Consider the following 15,166-nt stretch of genomic DNA (forward strand, 5'->3'; position numbering starts at 1 on the left):
GATACATTATATTCAAACTAGCAAAAGCAAAAAATAGAATCTTGAAAGCAACAGAAGAGACTCTTCAAATAATAGTGGTCTTTAATTAGATTAATTGTCAATATCTCATCAGAAAACATGGAAGTGAGAAGGCAGTAGAATTACACATAGAAAGTGAAGACAAAATCTCAACCAAGAATTCTATATCTAGCAAAACTATTCTTCGAAAATGAAGGTGATATTAAGATGTTTCCTGGTAAATAAAAGGGAGTTTAGCAATGAGGGAGTTCATTGCTAATAGATCTACCTTAAAAGAAATGCCAGAGGGAGTCCTTCTGGCTGAAGTGAAATTACACTAGACAGTAACTTGAGGGCATATGAATAAATAAAGAACTCGCTTAAACTACATAGGCAAATATAAAAAACATTATTTTTGTATTTTATGGATTGTAACTTTTCTTTTTATTTCCTACGTGAGTTAAAATAACAATCATAAAAATTATTGTAATTTATTTTAAAGGACACCCAATATACAAAGATGTAATTTGTAACAACAACAGCAACTTCATGGGGATACAGCTATACAGGAGCAGAATTTTTGTATGTTATTGATGCTAACTTGTTATCAATTCAAACTAGATTGTTATAAATTCAGGATATTAATTGTCACATCTTTGGTAACTACTAAGAAAATACCTTTTAAATACACACAAGGGTAATTATAAGGGAATCAAAATACTACACTACAAATAATCAATTAAACACAAAAGATGGCAGTGATGGAATAAATAAGGAACAAAGAAAGGTATAAGACATACAGAAAACAAAAGCAAATAACAAAAAGCTATACTTTCCTTAACAGTAATTATTTTAAGTGTAAATAGATTACACTTTAACACTCTAATTAAAAGGCAGAGATAGGCAGAATGGATTTTTTTAAAAAAACATGATCTAACAATACTGTCTACAGGGGACTTACTTTAGCTCTAGAGACAATAATAGGTCAAAACTGAAAGGATGGAAAAAGATATTCCATTCAAATAGGAAATAGAGCTGAGATGGCTATACTGATATTAGACAAACTGATTTGATGTCAAAAACTGTTTTAAAAAAAGACAGGGAAGCAGACTTGGCCAAATGGATAGGGTGTCCACCTATCACATGGGAGGCCCGTGGTTCAAACCCCGGACCTCCTTGACCCGTGTGGAGCTGGCCCATATGCAGTGCTGATGCGCGCAAGGAGTGCTGTGCCATGCAGGGGTGTCCCCCACGTAGGGGAGCCCCATGTGCAAGGAGTGCACCCCATAAGGAGAGCCGCCCAGTGCGAAAGAAAGTGTAGCCTGCCCAAGAATGGGGCTGCACACATGTAGAGCTGACACAACAAGATGACACAACAAAAAAGAGACACAGATTCCTGGTGCTGCTGATAAGAATAGAAGCGGTCACAGAAGAACACACAGCGAATGGACACAGAGAGCAGACAACTGGGGTGGGGGTGGGGGGGCGGGGAAGGGGAGAGAAATAAAAAAAAATTTTTTTTAAATAAAAAATAAAATAAAAAAAGGCAAATAAAGATGTTACATAATGATAAAATAGTCAATTCACCAAGAGAATATAAAAATTATAAGCATATATGCACCAAAAGCTCACCTACAATATATGACGCACATGTTGATAGAACTGAAGAAGAAATTTATGGTTCTATAATAATAGCTGGAAACTCCAATACCCCACATTCAATAATGGATAGAACATCTACATAGGAGATCAATAAGGAATCTTATAATGTTTAAATCAGCTAGAACCTAAGAGACATAAGTAGAAATTTTCACTGAGCAACAATAGAATGTAAATTCTTCATGTGTGCACATGGAATATTCTCTAGGATAGGCCATAAGTTAGGCCACGAAACAAATCTCAATAAATTTTAAAATATTGAAAGCATATAAAGTATCTTCTCTGACCATGATGAATGATCCTAGAAACAAACAATAGGAGGAAAATTGGCAAATTCACACACACACACAAATTGTAGAATTGCAAGTGACCTGGAACAGCTAAAACAATATGGAAAAAGAACGAAGATAAGGACTCACACATTTTGATTTCAAAACTTACTACTACGCTAATCAAAACAGTTTGGTGCTCGCATAAAGATAGACATATAGAACAAATGAATAAAAATAAGAATTCAGGACATAAATCCCTGTGTCAATAGTCAATTGATTTTTTAAAAAGATTTATTTATTCATTTAGTCCCCCGCCCCCACCCTTGCAGCTTGCTTGCTGTCCGTTCTCTGTGTCCATTCACTGTGCATTTCTCGGTGTTGTCTTGTCTCCCTCTGTTGTGTCGTCTTGCTGCATCAGCTCTTCCTGGCGAGTGGGTTGGCAGCTCTCCATGGCACTTGGGCTGTCAGCACTCTGCTGGACACAGGCCAGCTTGCCGTCACATGGAGGCCCTGGGACATGAACCCAGGGCCTCCCATATGGTAGACGAGAGCCCAGTCAATTGAGCCACAGCTGCTTCCCATCAATTGATTTTTTCAAAAAGATTTATTTATTTATTTATTTATTTATCTCCCCTTCCTCCCCCCACCCCCCCTACCCCCACCCCAGTTGTCTGTTCTCTGTGTCCATTTGCTGTGTGTTCTTCTGTAACTGCTTCTATCCTTATCAGCCGCACCGGGAATCTGTGTTTCTTTTTTGTTGCATCATCTTGTGTCAGCTCTCCATGTGTGCGGCACCATTCTTGGGCAGGCTGCACTTTCTTTTGCACTGGGCAACTCTCCTTACAGTACGCACTCCTTGCACGTGGGGCTCTCTTACGTGGGGGACACTCCTGCGTGGCACGGCACTCCTTGCGCACATCAGCACTGCACATGGGACAGCTCCACATGGGTCAAGGAGGCCCGGAGTTTGAACCATGGACCTCCCATGTGGTAGGGGTATGCCCTATCCATTGGGCCACGTCCGCTTCCCTCCCATCAATTGATTTTTGACAAGGGTGCCAAGACCAATCAATGGAGAAAGAAGTCTTTAAGTGAATAGTGCTGAGATAACTGAATATCCACATGCGAAAGAACGAAGTTGGAAATTTACTTCACATTATACACAAAAACTAACTCAAAATAGATCAATGACCTAAATATAAAAGCTAACACCAAAAAGCTCTTAGAAGTAAACAAGGGTAAATTTTCATGACCTTACATCTGGCAATGGATTTTTATATATGACATCAAATTCATGAGCACAAAAAGAAAAAAATAGATGAATTGCACTTCATTAAAATTAAAAGCTTATGTGCAAGAATGTGAAAAAGCCAACCCACAGAATGGGAGAAAAGATATATGATAAGGCTCTATATTCAGAATGTATAATGAACTCTTAAAATTCAACCACGAAAATGCAAACTTCCCAATTTTTAAAATGAGCACAAGTCATGAAATGCGAATAAACATTTCTCCAAAGAAGATACACAGATGCCTAATAAGCAACATGAAAATACGCTCAACATCATTAGTCATCAGGGAAACGCAAATCAAAACCACAATGAGCTACCATATTTTAGCAGAATCATAAGTAGCCTTCCATGTGGACCTGGAATCCAATGGTCTTAAAGTTCCATGGTCTACAAATGATGAGGAAAGTATAATTTGGGCAGTAGAGGAAAAGAATTTCCAGAGCAGTAGACAACAAAGAGAGGACTATAGAGGTATGGACAGCATGGCCACATGGTTATTCTTATCTTTAGTGGTCCTTAGAGAAACGAACTGTGGAGGTGGTTACTAGGACAAGTCTGCATTCCTTGTTAGTCAAGGCAGTGCAGGAGGAACTAAAAATTTGAGATTTATGGTGTTTATGTAAATGTTTGACATTTTCACTTATTATCACGTAAACCCAGGAAATTTGCATTTCACATACATTTAAATAGAGACTTTCATATGCTAGAACCTACGCATATATGTGTCTTTTAGGTAAGGCAATGGGAGAGAGATTTAGGGGATAGGTGTATATTTCAGAGCTTCATAATATACTACTACTGCAAACCTGAACATATGGTCATGCTCATGCTGTAGTAGATGAAAATGATTCAGATAAGGCTCAATTGGGAAAACAGTTGGAATTGTGAATCTATCTTGGCATGCATGCTTTCCCAGCATTGACTCAAATACAAAAAGAATGAGAAGGTGTTTCACAATAGCATGTAAACACTTATCATCTCACCTCCCCCACCCTAGTCAAATAATACCTAATATTTATCTGGCACCTGATTATACTTCAGTTTTACATATATTATCTCATTTAATATATAATAACATTATTTTACACATTATATATATTAAATAGTATATAATCTTCAATTTAAAAAGAGGAAACTGAGACTTAGAAAGATTAAATAACTTGCTCAAATTTACAGAGCTTGTGTACAGTGGTGTCTGGTTTTGAATCTGACCACAGAGTTCATGCTTTTAACTACCACAGTATTTTGCTAAAGATCATCTGAACATACAGCAATTTCTCTCTTATTTCAATTTACTTCATGGATCTTTTCAGGCTATGTTTTCTTCCAGTGAGAAGAGAAAAAAGTCTTCAGTCCAAAAGGAAAAGAAAGTAAATTGCTTATGACTTAAAACCTTACCTATATATTAATGGATCAATGTTCTTTTGGGCTAACTCACCATAATACTATCTTTGGCATAGTTTTTATTAAGCATCTTCCTCAGGTGAATTAAAGTAACCCAATGATGGGAATTTACTGTATTTATGCACATTGCCTCATTTTCCCTCCAGTCTTCATTAGGAATTGGATCATTAATATAGTGCGATAGCAGTACTGTCTTCTCAGTGTATATTGTTGCACAGGCCAATGAATCACTGTGAGATGCTCTTACCCTGTGCTAATTTAGTGCTTCTTTTCAGAGAATCACTGATTTAGAGCTGCCTTAGGACATTTTTCACATTTGGGTCAGAAAATAGACACTGCTTCAGATCTGAACTAGGAAAAAAGTTCATGTCTACTTTGAATCTGGCATTTGTTTCAGTGCAATTAGACATATTGATCTAGACTGCTGCTTAATGTAAACAATTAGTTATTTTGTTTTTTGTAAGTTTTTTAAGGAGGTACTGGGGGTTGAACCTGGGATCTCGTACATGGGAAGCAGGCACTGAACCACAGAGCTACATCTGCTCCCCAACAATTAGTTTTTGCTTGGTTGTTGGTCCATGTGACTGTAATTTTAACTGACATGAACATGCTAATAAATTAAAATCAAATGATATTTGATTACAAGTAAATTCTAGATAGCCATTACTAGTAAAAAATTATTTAAATGCTAAGCACTAATATTCACAATGTAAATTTGTTAGTTGCCTTTCTGTGGAAATACTACAATAATAAGCACTTATAGTTGCATTATATAGTGCAATAGGCATTAAGAAATTTGACCTTAAAATGTTTTACCACTAAATAATTTTTATTCAAAGCTATTAAAATCCCTTACGTTGGGAAAAATCAATGTTACTCTGTGCGTCAGGAGTTGTAAGGGCTTTGAAGATTAAAATTGCACTCAAGGGCCAAGAAGTATCTTTCACAATACCCCTTTAAAAGGGAAAATGGCTCTCTGTATATTTTGAATTTGACTTCACAAACAGCTTTTAAAAGAATTAGCAATAGGCTTTCCATAAAATATAACATCTATATTATCATTAGCAGTAATGGCAATGAATGGATTTTGATTTCTGAGAATGCCACTGAATGGACATTTGATTTGTGAGCCCATCATCTCATAAAAAGTGTTTTTTTAAATAATAATTTACAAACCTGTCACTCTTCTTCAGGCCTATCCATGTCAACCATAACAACAACAACAACAAAAAATGTGAAGGCTCTAAAAACTTTGGTTCTTTAAAGATAGAACTTAGAAATAAAAATATAATATGTGGACAGTCATCCAAATACACAGAAGTTTTCTTTGTTTAATGGGCCTGAGGAGGGCTGGATTATTTCTCATCTTGAGTTATTGAAGCCATTGCTTCCTATTGCCACCTGATTTTGAATGCATTGGTGGCTCATGTTTGCTATTACAAGGTAGATTCAATCAGTAGCTAGGGTCAGGAATCTGTGTCTCTTCTTTAGTACATAATTTTTCATGCTATATTGCTAATCTAACCTCATGATCTCTTTGAAATAAAGATATTCATTGCATTCCTTTATGGAAGTAGCACTGGAAACCATACAGGAATGTCTATCCACTTAGAAGGAGCTCAATCACAAATACATTACAATTAATGTCATGTCATGGGACACAAACTAGACTATGTTTAAATGAAAGCATTTCTACCATATCTCATTTCCTTATAACCAACAAATGTAATTTGGATTATGGGAACATCATGATGATGAGATGCAATCTATTCATCAATGTAATTTAATTTAGCATAATTTTTTCCAAATTTGTCCAGATATATAATTTATTCATTCATTGAATATTTATTGATTGTATATTAGGTAACAAGTATAATTCTAGGGAATAAGGATACAGAGATAAAACCTACAATTTTATTTTTGTCATCAAAAAGCTTCAAAATGAAAGTTAAATGCAATATCCAGGCCCAAAAGGAAAACTTAGAAAAGCTACTTTGATGAGGCAAGGTACAAAAAGGTTCTCAAAGTAGGCAATGCCTGAATAAAATCTTGAAGTTGGAACAAGTTACCTGGAAAAAGAAGCAGAGTACTGGTATTTAAGATCAATAGGACATTATGTGAAAAAGATGAGAGACATGGAAAACCAAAAGAAAATTGGTTTTATTGTATGGGTAAAAAGGTGCAAAGGAGGACATGATGGGTGGAAATAAGTATGGAGTTAGGAAAGACTTTATTGAGAAAAGTCTGACATGGTAATGAGTATAGGTTTTATTCTCAGGGGAAAGGAGATAGCTGTATTGAAGAATTTTGAGAGAATATGATCTAGTATGTTTTATTATAGTTTTACCTCTCCCATTCTTGTAAAGGATGGATTTTCTAGGAGGTTATTATAAGATACTATATAAAAAATAAGAGCCTGTCCCTAGGCAGTAACATGGACATGCAGAGTAGAGAAGACTTGGTGAGAAGACTTGTTTGCAATTTGAATGAAAACACAAAGTTATTAGGCTCAGTCTTAGGTGATTATGAGGGATACGCTACTATCAATTTATAATAATGGGGGAAGCGGATGTGGCCCAGTGGATAGGGCGTCCGCCTACCACATGGGACATCTGCAGTTCAAACCCTGGGCCTCCTTGACCCGTGTGGAGCTGGCCCACGCCCAGTGCTGATGCGCGCAAGGAGTGCCCTGCCACGCAGGGGTGCCCCCCGCCTAGGGGAGCCCCACGCGCAAGGAGTGTGCCCCGTAAGGAGAGCCACCAAGTGCGAAAGAAAGTGCAGCCTGCCCAGGAATGGCACTGCGCACAGAGAGAGCTGACACAACAAGATGACACAACAAAAAGAAACACAGATTCCTGTGCCGCTGACAACAAAAGAAGCGGACAAAAAGAAGAATACGCAGCAAATGGTCACAGAGAATAGACAACTGGAGTCGGGGGGGGGGCTGGAAGGGGAGAGAAATTTAAAAAATGTATAATGATAAGGAATATAGATAGCGTGCTGGACTTCTAATTCAAATGAATATAGAAATAAGAGAAATTGTGTTGGAAAATGCTGTGTATAAACAGCACAATTTAAGATGCTTGTGGAATAGCTAAGTTAAACAAACCCTGTAAATTTAGGGCTGGAGTTCAGGAAAGTTATCTGGTAGAAATATGTATTTAGGAGTAGGTGACATATAATTCTGAATATAATCATACAGGGAGACTGTGTGGAAAGAAAAGAAAAGAATAAAAGATCAAGAACCCATAAACTCTAGAGAGGAAGACCTCAAAGTAGAAACTAAGGAGTGGCTGAAAAGACAGGAGGGAAGCTAGGAATTAGTAGCTGTTCATGGAAATCAAGTGTGGAGAGTTTTCAAAAGTCAGAAAGAGATCAGATTAGATAAAGACTGTTAATAACCACTGTTAAGAACATATCTGATCATCTTAACTATGTTAACAATAGAATGATAGGAAGAGGATTAGAATAGATAGAGAAATAGATGAGAAACAAAGAAGTGACAGCATGTGGAAAACATACCAGAATTTAACAAGGTGCTAGGCAGGGTAGAGTCTCCAATAGAATATGCTGTATCCAAGGTGCTAGGAATATGCAATCACCATATACAAAGGCTTATATATCTTAAATGACAAAGAAAGCCTGGTTTGTTTTAGTGCCTTAAACCCTCTGTTTGTAAATTAACTGTGTGAATCCTTCCACATCACTATAGTCATACCTACATGTATAAGGCTTTTCACTAAGAAGTGAAAATGTAGCCCACCACAAGGCATTTGGGCTGTACAGTATCTGCCAAATAGTTTGAAGGATTTGTCAGAGTTGATAAGTAATTCTGGTCTTTTGTGGTTCCATCCTTCTTGCCCTTCAGATCACAATGGTAGCAAATCTTTAAGAGAGAATAAGTTTCCTTGGCAGGTGATGTTTTGTGAGGGGCAACTTGAGCTTCATTCATTCATTCATTCATTCATTCATTCATTCATTTCTAGGAGTTACCAGGGATTGAACCAGGGACCTTGTGTGTGGTAGGCAGGCACTCAACTGTTTAGCTACATCTGCTCCCAGCAACTTGAGTTTTGAATAGATAAGCTCTGTTGAAGTCCATTCTTGAAGAAGCTGAGTTGATTAGGTGTGTTTTGCATGGCTGTCACAAAGAAATTAAGTGCAAAAAGTAGAGACAGAAATATCACTATGTTGTATATCTTTATTCAACGTATTTATTTAATCTTTAGTAGCTAACTTTTTGGCAGACATTGCTCATAGATGCTGGGCAGTGCAGATCTAGGTCTACAATAGATATAGCAGTAAACAAAATAGACAAAAACCTTTGCTCTTAAGTAGTTTACATTTATTGGTGAGAGAGAAAACACAATACACAAAACAAAATAGTATGTTAGGTGAACTACAGGAACTTTTGGGGGAAGACTGAATATTAAATAGGATACCCAGCAAAGGTCTGACTGAGAAGATAACATTTGAATAAAGATGGAAAATTACTGAGCAGTTAAGCCATGGAGATATCTGGGGGGGGGAATATATTTCAGGTAAAGCAAAAAGCATCTGCAAAACATACGAAGTGGGAGAGTGCCTGGCACCATCTAGGAACAGAAGGGAGATCAATGTGGCTAGAGAGAGGAAGTAAAGAGGAGAATAGAGAGAGATGAGATCAGAGAAGTAATAGGAAGAGGAAATCAAACAGAGACTAGGCCACTGTAAGGACTGTGTTGAGAGTATCAAATAGGAAACACTGATCCTTGAGTTCTAAGGAACCATTTGTTGAGTACAAACATGTATCTTAAAGAATGAGAATGTGTCATTTTCCTATCAATCTACCTTTATTATTTGCAGATAGTGCTCCTGCAAATGACCTCCTAAATCTTCTTGGCCCCATCATAGGGACCCTTCATTCTTGAAGACTAGAGAAATTGACTATGAACTTCTCTGAGAGTAGGAGGCAGCTTCAGGGGTCACATTGAAGGCAGATTTTATGTCGTTCAGAGAGACCAACCATAGGCAAAAGTGGAAATTTGAAAGAACCTTTCCCATAGCTTGAGGAGAAAGCAATGGGTTGAAACCCGTTTCTGTGTCTTCTTAGCAAAATATTCACTAGGGAAAAGAATATTTCACTTGAGATTTTTTGAGACTTCCCAAGCACTTCACTCCTTTGTAACTAAAATACTATCCTATAAATAATATAATTTCTGCAAACAGAAATTTTTTCCTTCCAGCAAGGAAAAAGAAGAAAGACTGAAGAAAATAAACCGTGGATTTTTTTACCATCCATATTATTATTATTATTATTATTATTATTATTATTATTTTATTTATCCCCCTGGCCCCGCAACCCCCATCCTGTAGTCTGCTCTCTGTGTCCATTTGCTGTGCGTTCTTCTGTGTCTGTTGTATTCTCATTAGGTGGCTCTGGGAACCCATCCTTGAATCTTCTGGAGTGGGAGAGAGGCAATCTCATATTGTCTCTTCTCTGTGTCTTTTTTGTTGTTGTTGTGTCATCTTGCTGTGTCAGCTGTCCATGTGGGCAGTACCACTCCTGGGCAGGCTGCACTCCTGTGCAGGGTGGCACTCCTTGCGTGGGGGGCACCCCTGTGTGGGGCAGCACTCCTTGCACATGGCAGCACTCCGTGTGGGCCAGATCGCCACATGGGTCAGGAGGCCCTGGGTATCGAACCCTAGACCTCCTGTATGGTAGGTGGAAGCTCTATCTGTAGAGCCAAATCTGCTTCCCCCATCCATACTATTGGCGAAGCTTTTAGTTGCCTTCTTGGATATTCCTGAACTAGTCTTTTCAACTGAAATTTATGTATTACATTAATTACAGAAAGAGTAAAGAATGGGGACAGTTAGGTAAAAACGATTTATCATCACTAATCTAATGGTAGTCTCATCTTTTAGAATCAATGTGTAATTTTATATAGTACTTAAGTCACAGATTTGGACACCTGGATTTTCATCCAGATTATGCAGTTAACTAACACAACTATGGATATTCATTTTCTCATCTGTAATGATGGACAATAACTATAATTTGTCTTGTTAAGATTTATGAAAATCAGCTGCCATGGATAGTATTAAATCTAACAAGCTTCATGCTCAACAATTCCTTAGGGTTACCTTACCCAGAGATGCCAATTATATACCAGAGTATCCCTCTCCTACATTTTGTTGCCAAAGACATTACAAATAGATCATAGTACTTTTCTTTAAAGTCAGATGTCAGGGATAGAATGTGTTTTTTTTTTTTTTTTTTTTTTTGGTAAGTGTCTCAGACAACCATGACCAAATTAATTGGAGATGGCACTCAAGTTGAAAACAGTTTGCTGCTGTTATCAACAGAGCAATATCAAAGGCAACAGCTCTTAGTACAAGTAAGAAGAGCATTCTCATCCTGTCAGCCAATTTCTCCCATTCCTAAAGCCTTCTAACATGTCATCAGTTCCACTAGCACAAAGCAATTGTTAGTACCTTGGGCATAACCAAAATGGATCAATTAGCTTTTCAGTTAAAGAGACTCAAGTGTATAGAATTTATTCCACTTCTTTATAAAGCCTGCCTTTGTCCTGAGAGAAGAGCCTTCTGTAAAAGAAACAACCTCAGACATTCAACAAGTAGAGAAGTCAATGGGTTTCCTGTCTTCTTGATCTTTATCCTCTCACCCACTCATTTTTTTATTGCCTAAATCCACAGGAGATTAGGTTAAGAAATCTGTGTTTCTTTCAATTCTGATTAAAAGCCCTAACAATGTTATTAGATAACTGTGATGAATTTTAATTTGGTGACAGCTTGTGACCCACAAATTAATGTTTAAAATTAAAATGCATTCAAAATGAAACTGGCAAGACAATCACAATATTAAATTTGCAATCTGTTGTGATGAAACACCTATCTAAAGCACTATATAAAATATGAATACAATTTCTAAAATAATCTTGCAAAGGAAGTCTAAAAAAGATAGCCTTTCAGTGTATTGTTATATTAAATTCAAATTGGTAGAATAATCATTACTTTCTTTGCAAATGTAAGAAGTCAAAGTAGAGATGGCTTGACTTGGCTTTGGTAATACACCCTTTGACAATGCTCCAGGTATAATCTAGGGCTTCAGACTTTTAGGTTTCTCCTTTGAACAAAAATCCTCTATTTTCCTCATCCTACATGTTCATCTACAATAATTTAGATATGTATTCAACATGTTTAGTTTTAAGTTTATTATATTTGAACTATAATTACTTGATATATATTAAATGTGACATTCAAGTATAACAAGTCTTAAAAATTGTTTATATATTTTAGCTTTAAAAAATAACTACTCTGAAATTTTTGCCAGATCAGCTAAACCATCCCTAAACTTGATAAAAATTGAGAATTTATTTTTAATGGATATTTGTATAAGTGCTATCATTAAACAATTATGTTAATACAAATCAACTCAATGTGTATATTTTCATCCTACATAACACTAAATGATCACATATGGTTATAAAAGGATTCACCATGGTTGTTTGCAAATAATTTAATGACCAAGTCATAACTATTTTCTGGTTTTCTAAAAGTGCCGCCAAAGAACTATAGAAAACTCCACAATATAACATAATTATAATAATTAACGTGGGAACTTAATTATAGTCTTAATGATCCTGTATATTAGTTGTTCAAGAGATTCACAATGCATTAAAATAGCATTAGCTAGAAACAAAAAAGTACCATATTTCACTTCATTTAGTGCAAACATGGAAAAATCACCTATTCTTTTAAAAAGATAAAACAAATATTACACAACCATTATTTTCAATCATTGCTCCTGGGACATAGTATACATTCAGTAAATGTTAGTTGAATGAATGAGTGCATGCATAACTGGATGACAAGCAAACTCAGGGAAAATGCCTAGTCTTTGGCTGTAAGTAAGAAAATCCTATTGCAAAGAAGACTGCTGTCGCAGTAAGGTTCCTAAAACCTCTCTGCCATATTCTATTTGGCTCGCGTGTGTATAAAAATGATAAAGGATTCAGTTCAGCAAGTCCTTGTATTGCACAGAGGTGCTCTGTGTCCAAAAAGCAGAATCTATACTGACAGCAAGTAAAAAATTCCCTAGGTACTTCAAAGGGTTTGCTTCCATTCGAACCCGGACATTGGTTCTAGTGTTGAATATGTTCATATTTGGCAGCAATCTCACTGTCACTCTTGGTTAAACCCCATCAAATCTGTCCCAGGGACAGTGCCTACCCCAAGGTTATCAGCTTCCAAACTGTATTAGGATTTTTGCTTCGTGCCAACGGATGCTGGCCATGGTGCTGAAAAAGAAGAAGCTCTTACTTGAACCTTCCTTCCTCTTCCTGATTTAGAAAATTGGAAGACAAGAGTAGGGGTCAAAGAAGCCTGAAGCAGAATTACTTAACGTGAACTGTACATTTCGGTTTTTGGGTGGGGAGATGCGGGCCATAAGGTTATAACCAGCGCATCCCTCTTAATCAAGAGATTAATCAAGAGACCGTACGGATGTAGCTCCTGCAGTAGAAAAGGTTACATCCAGCAGCATGTCTTGCCCCTTTCCTGAAAAACTGGTAAAGTGCATAGCCTAGAAACTGGAGCAAGGAGTCTAGATGAAGGGGAGGGGAGCTGGAAGCAAACCTGTATCCATGTTGAAATGTTCATTATTATTTGCACTAGGTAAGGCAAGATCAAGTGCTGATTTTAACTGAAGTTTTCAGCCTCAGTCTTCCAACAGGTGCCTGACTCCCTCAACCCTTCCCTGTAGGCACTGTCCTGCTTTGCCTTTCTAAGGCTTTCTTTGCAAGGCAAGCTTTTTCTAAAGTCCTTAAAGCATGTGCAGTTTCCATCTCATCCATAGCTCCAGCTCTACGCCCAGCAACCCCTTACCTGCAGCGTGAAGATTAAGAAGCAGCAGGCACAGCGCAGGGAAGCCGATTGCTCTCCGCATAGTATTTACATTGAAAGGTGGAGGAGGAACTCCGCCACGACCCCACTTCAGGCAAAGTGCGATTAGAAGGAGCCACCGCCAAGGGTCTTCTCTTCTGCGGGATTCGTTCGTGGGTCTTCCGCTGGGGCTTGCGGTCTGTGGAGACGACAGACACAAGCACCAGATTCACCTCTCTAAGGGAGGAGAGGAAGAAGAGTAGGAGGAGACTGGGGACGCGGACGGGGACGGGATGCGTGCTAGGCTCGCAGAGGTGTTTAGAGCTTGGTCTTCTGGAAGCCCTGCCAAAGCTGAGGAGCCCGTGGCGTGGACTCGGGCAGCATTCTGGCGCCTGCTCCCGAGCCCCGCAGCGCGGCTGCCAGTGCGGTGAGAGCAGCAGCCCGGAGGGGAGGAGGCGACTGAGCATGCCCAGCGCCGGTCCTCAGGCTGCACCGGAGTTTCAAAGTGAAATTCCACTTCCCCGGGTCTTAGCGGCGGCTGCGAGGCGAGCTGCCGCTACCGCAGAGTCCTGCTAGGGGCGGTGTTTGGAGATGGTGGGTCAAAAACCCGAGCGGGAGGAGGAGGCCCTGGGAGAAGGGGAGCCAGATAGAGGAATGGGCAGAGGAGCCAGAGTTAAGAGCCAGAGGAAGTGCCAAGCACTACAACTCAACCAGTTCCTTCCCCAAATCTTGGTTTACAAGTGGACAACTCACTGCTGGGAGTTCACATTTTCTAGGCTTCCTATAGACCAGCTGCTCAGCACTAACCTGCTCGATGTAAGCCGTAAATGTGTATGCTGGGGGTACCTTCTTCCTAACAGCTTTCCTCTCGTTGTTTATCTTTCTCCTCTTTGTACTCCATCCCTGTACTTCAAGTTTCTCCTGACTCAAGTCCAAAGCCTATGACCATAAGGACAGAAAGAAGAGAGGCCATACTTTTTAGAGTAGTCAAATATATGTGTGTAATTGAACCAAAAGGGGCACCTTTTTGTTTCATGGAAAGACAGAGATCTCTAGTCTCCATTTTAGTCTGTAAAATGAAAGATAATGGAATCAAATCCTTTAAGAGAGCTTCTCTGGTCCAGCTCTGTTTCTCTAGGGAGACCTCCGCAGTCTATCTAACACAGGTGTTGCTGTCCCCACCCCATCTTATTTCTGTCTTTGGAGTGTGGAAATTCTTATTAGTCTAGCTGAGTGGCTACTTACTCCCAGAGTCAAGAAGTGCTTCAGCCAGTCTTTTCTTTAACTTATTCAAGGAACACTGAACTTCCTGCCCGTGCCTTCATGAATGCTGTTGTCCCTGCCCCAGTTGTCTCCTCTGGCATCATCACTACACTCAAGCTTACAATAGTCTAAACTTGGCCTCAGTTTTGTCCAGAAAACTTTGGCCAATTCCAAATTACAGTGATGTTTCTCCTCCACCCATAAATATATATACAACATTTGCTTAAAATAACTGCGTAAGATTCTTTCAGATAGTTCGAGTAGCTGTGGTTTGTCTTACAACACACGTGAAATCACTTAAATTGAATAAAGCTACTCTAGGCAAATGATAGGTACTGATAAGGGCTCATCGAATTGAGCATAGCTAATTGAATGCTTTCTTCCTCCATCCTC

At 38.5% G+C, this 15,166-nt stretch overlaps 1 protein-coding gene across 3 annotated transcripts in view; it reads right to left on the minus strand.

Moving 5' to 3' along the window:
- Nucleotides 1–14,068, minus strand: part of PTPRR (protein tyrosine phosphatase receptor type R) — a 292,671-nt gene extending 278,603 nt beyond the window's left edge. The window contains exon 1 of one of the 3 annotated variants that reach the window (XM_004457451.4): nucleotides 13,514–14,068. In XM_004457451.4, the coding sequence (XP_004457508.2) occupies nucleotides 13,514–13,574 (61 nt within the window). In that variant the 5' untranslated portion in view covers nucleotides 13,575–14,068. The remainder of the gene's footprint in view (nucleotides 1–13,513) is intronic. The other 2 variants (XM_071218951.1, XM_004457452.4) reach the window with 2 other exon arrangements.
- Nucleotides 14,069–15,166: the final 1,098 nt, after the last annotated feature.

This window comes from Dasypus novemcinctus, chromosome 12, assembly GCF_030445035.2.
Source record: "Dasypus novemcinctus isolate mDasNov1 chromosome 12, mDasNov1.1.hap2, whole genome shotgun sequence".
NCBI classification, from domain to species: Eukaryota; Metazoa; Chordata; class Mammalia; order Cingulata; family Dasypodidae; genus Dasypus; species Dasypus novemcinctus.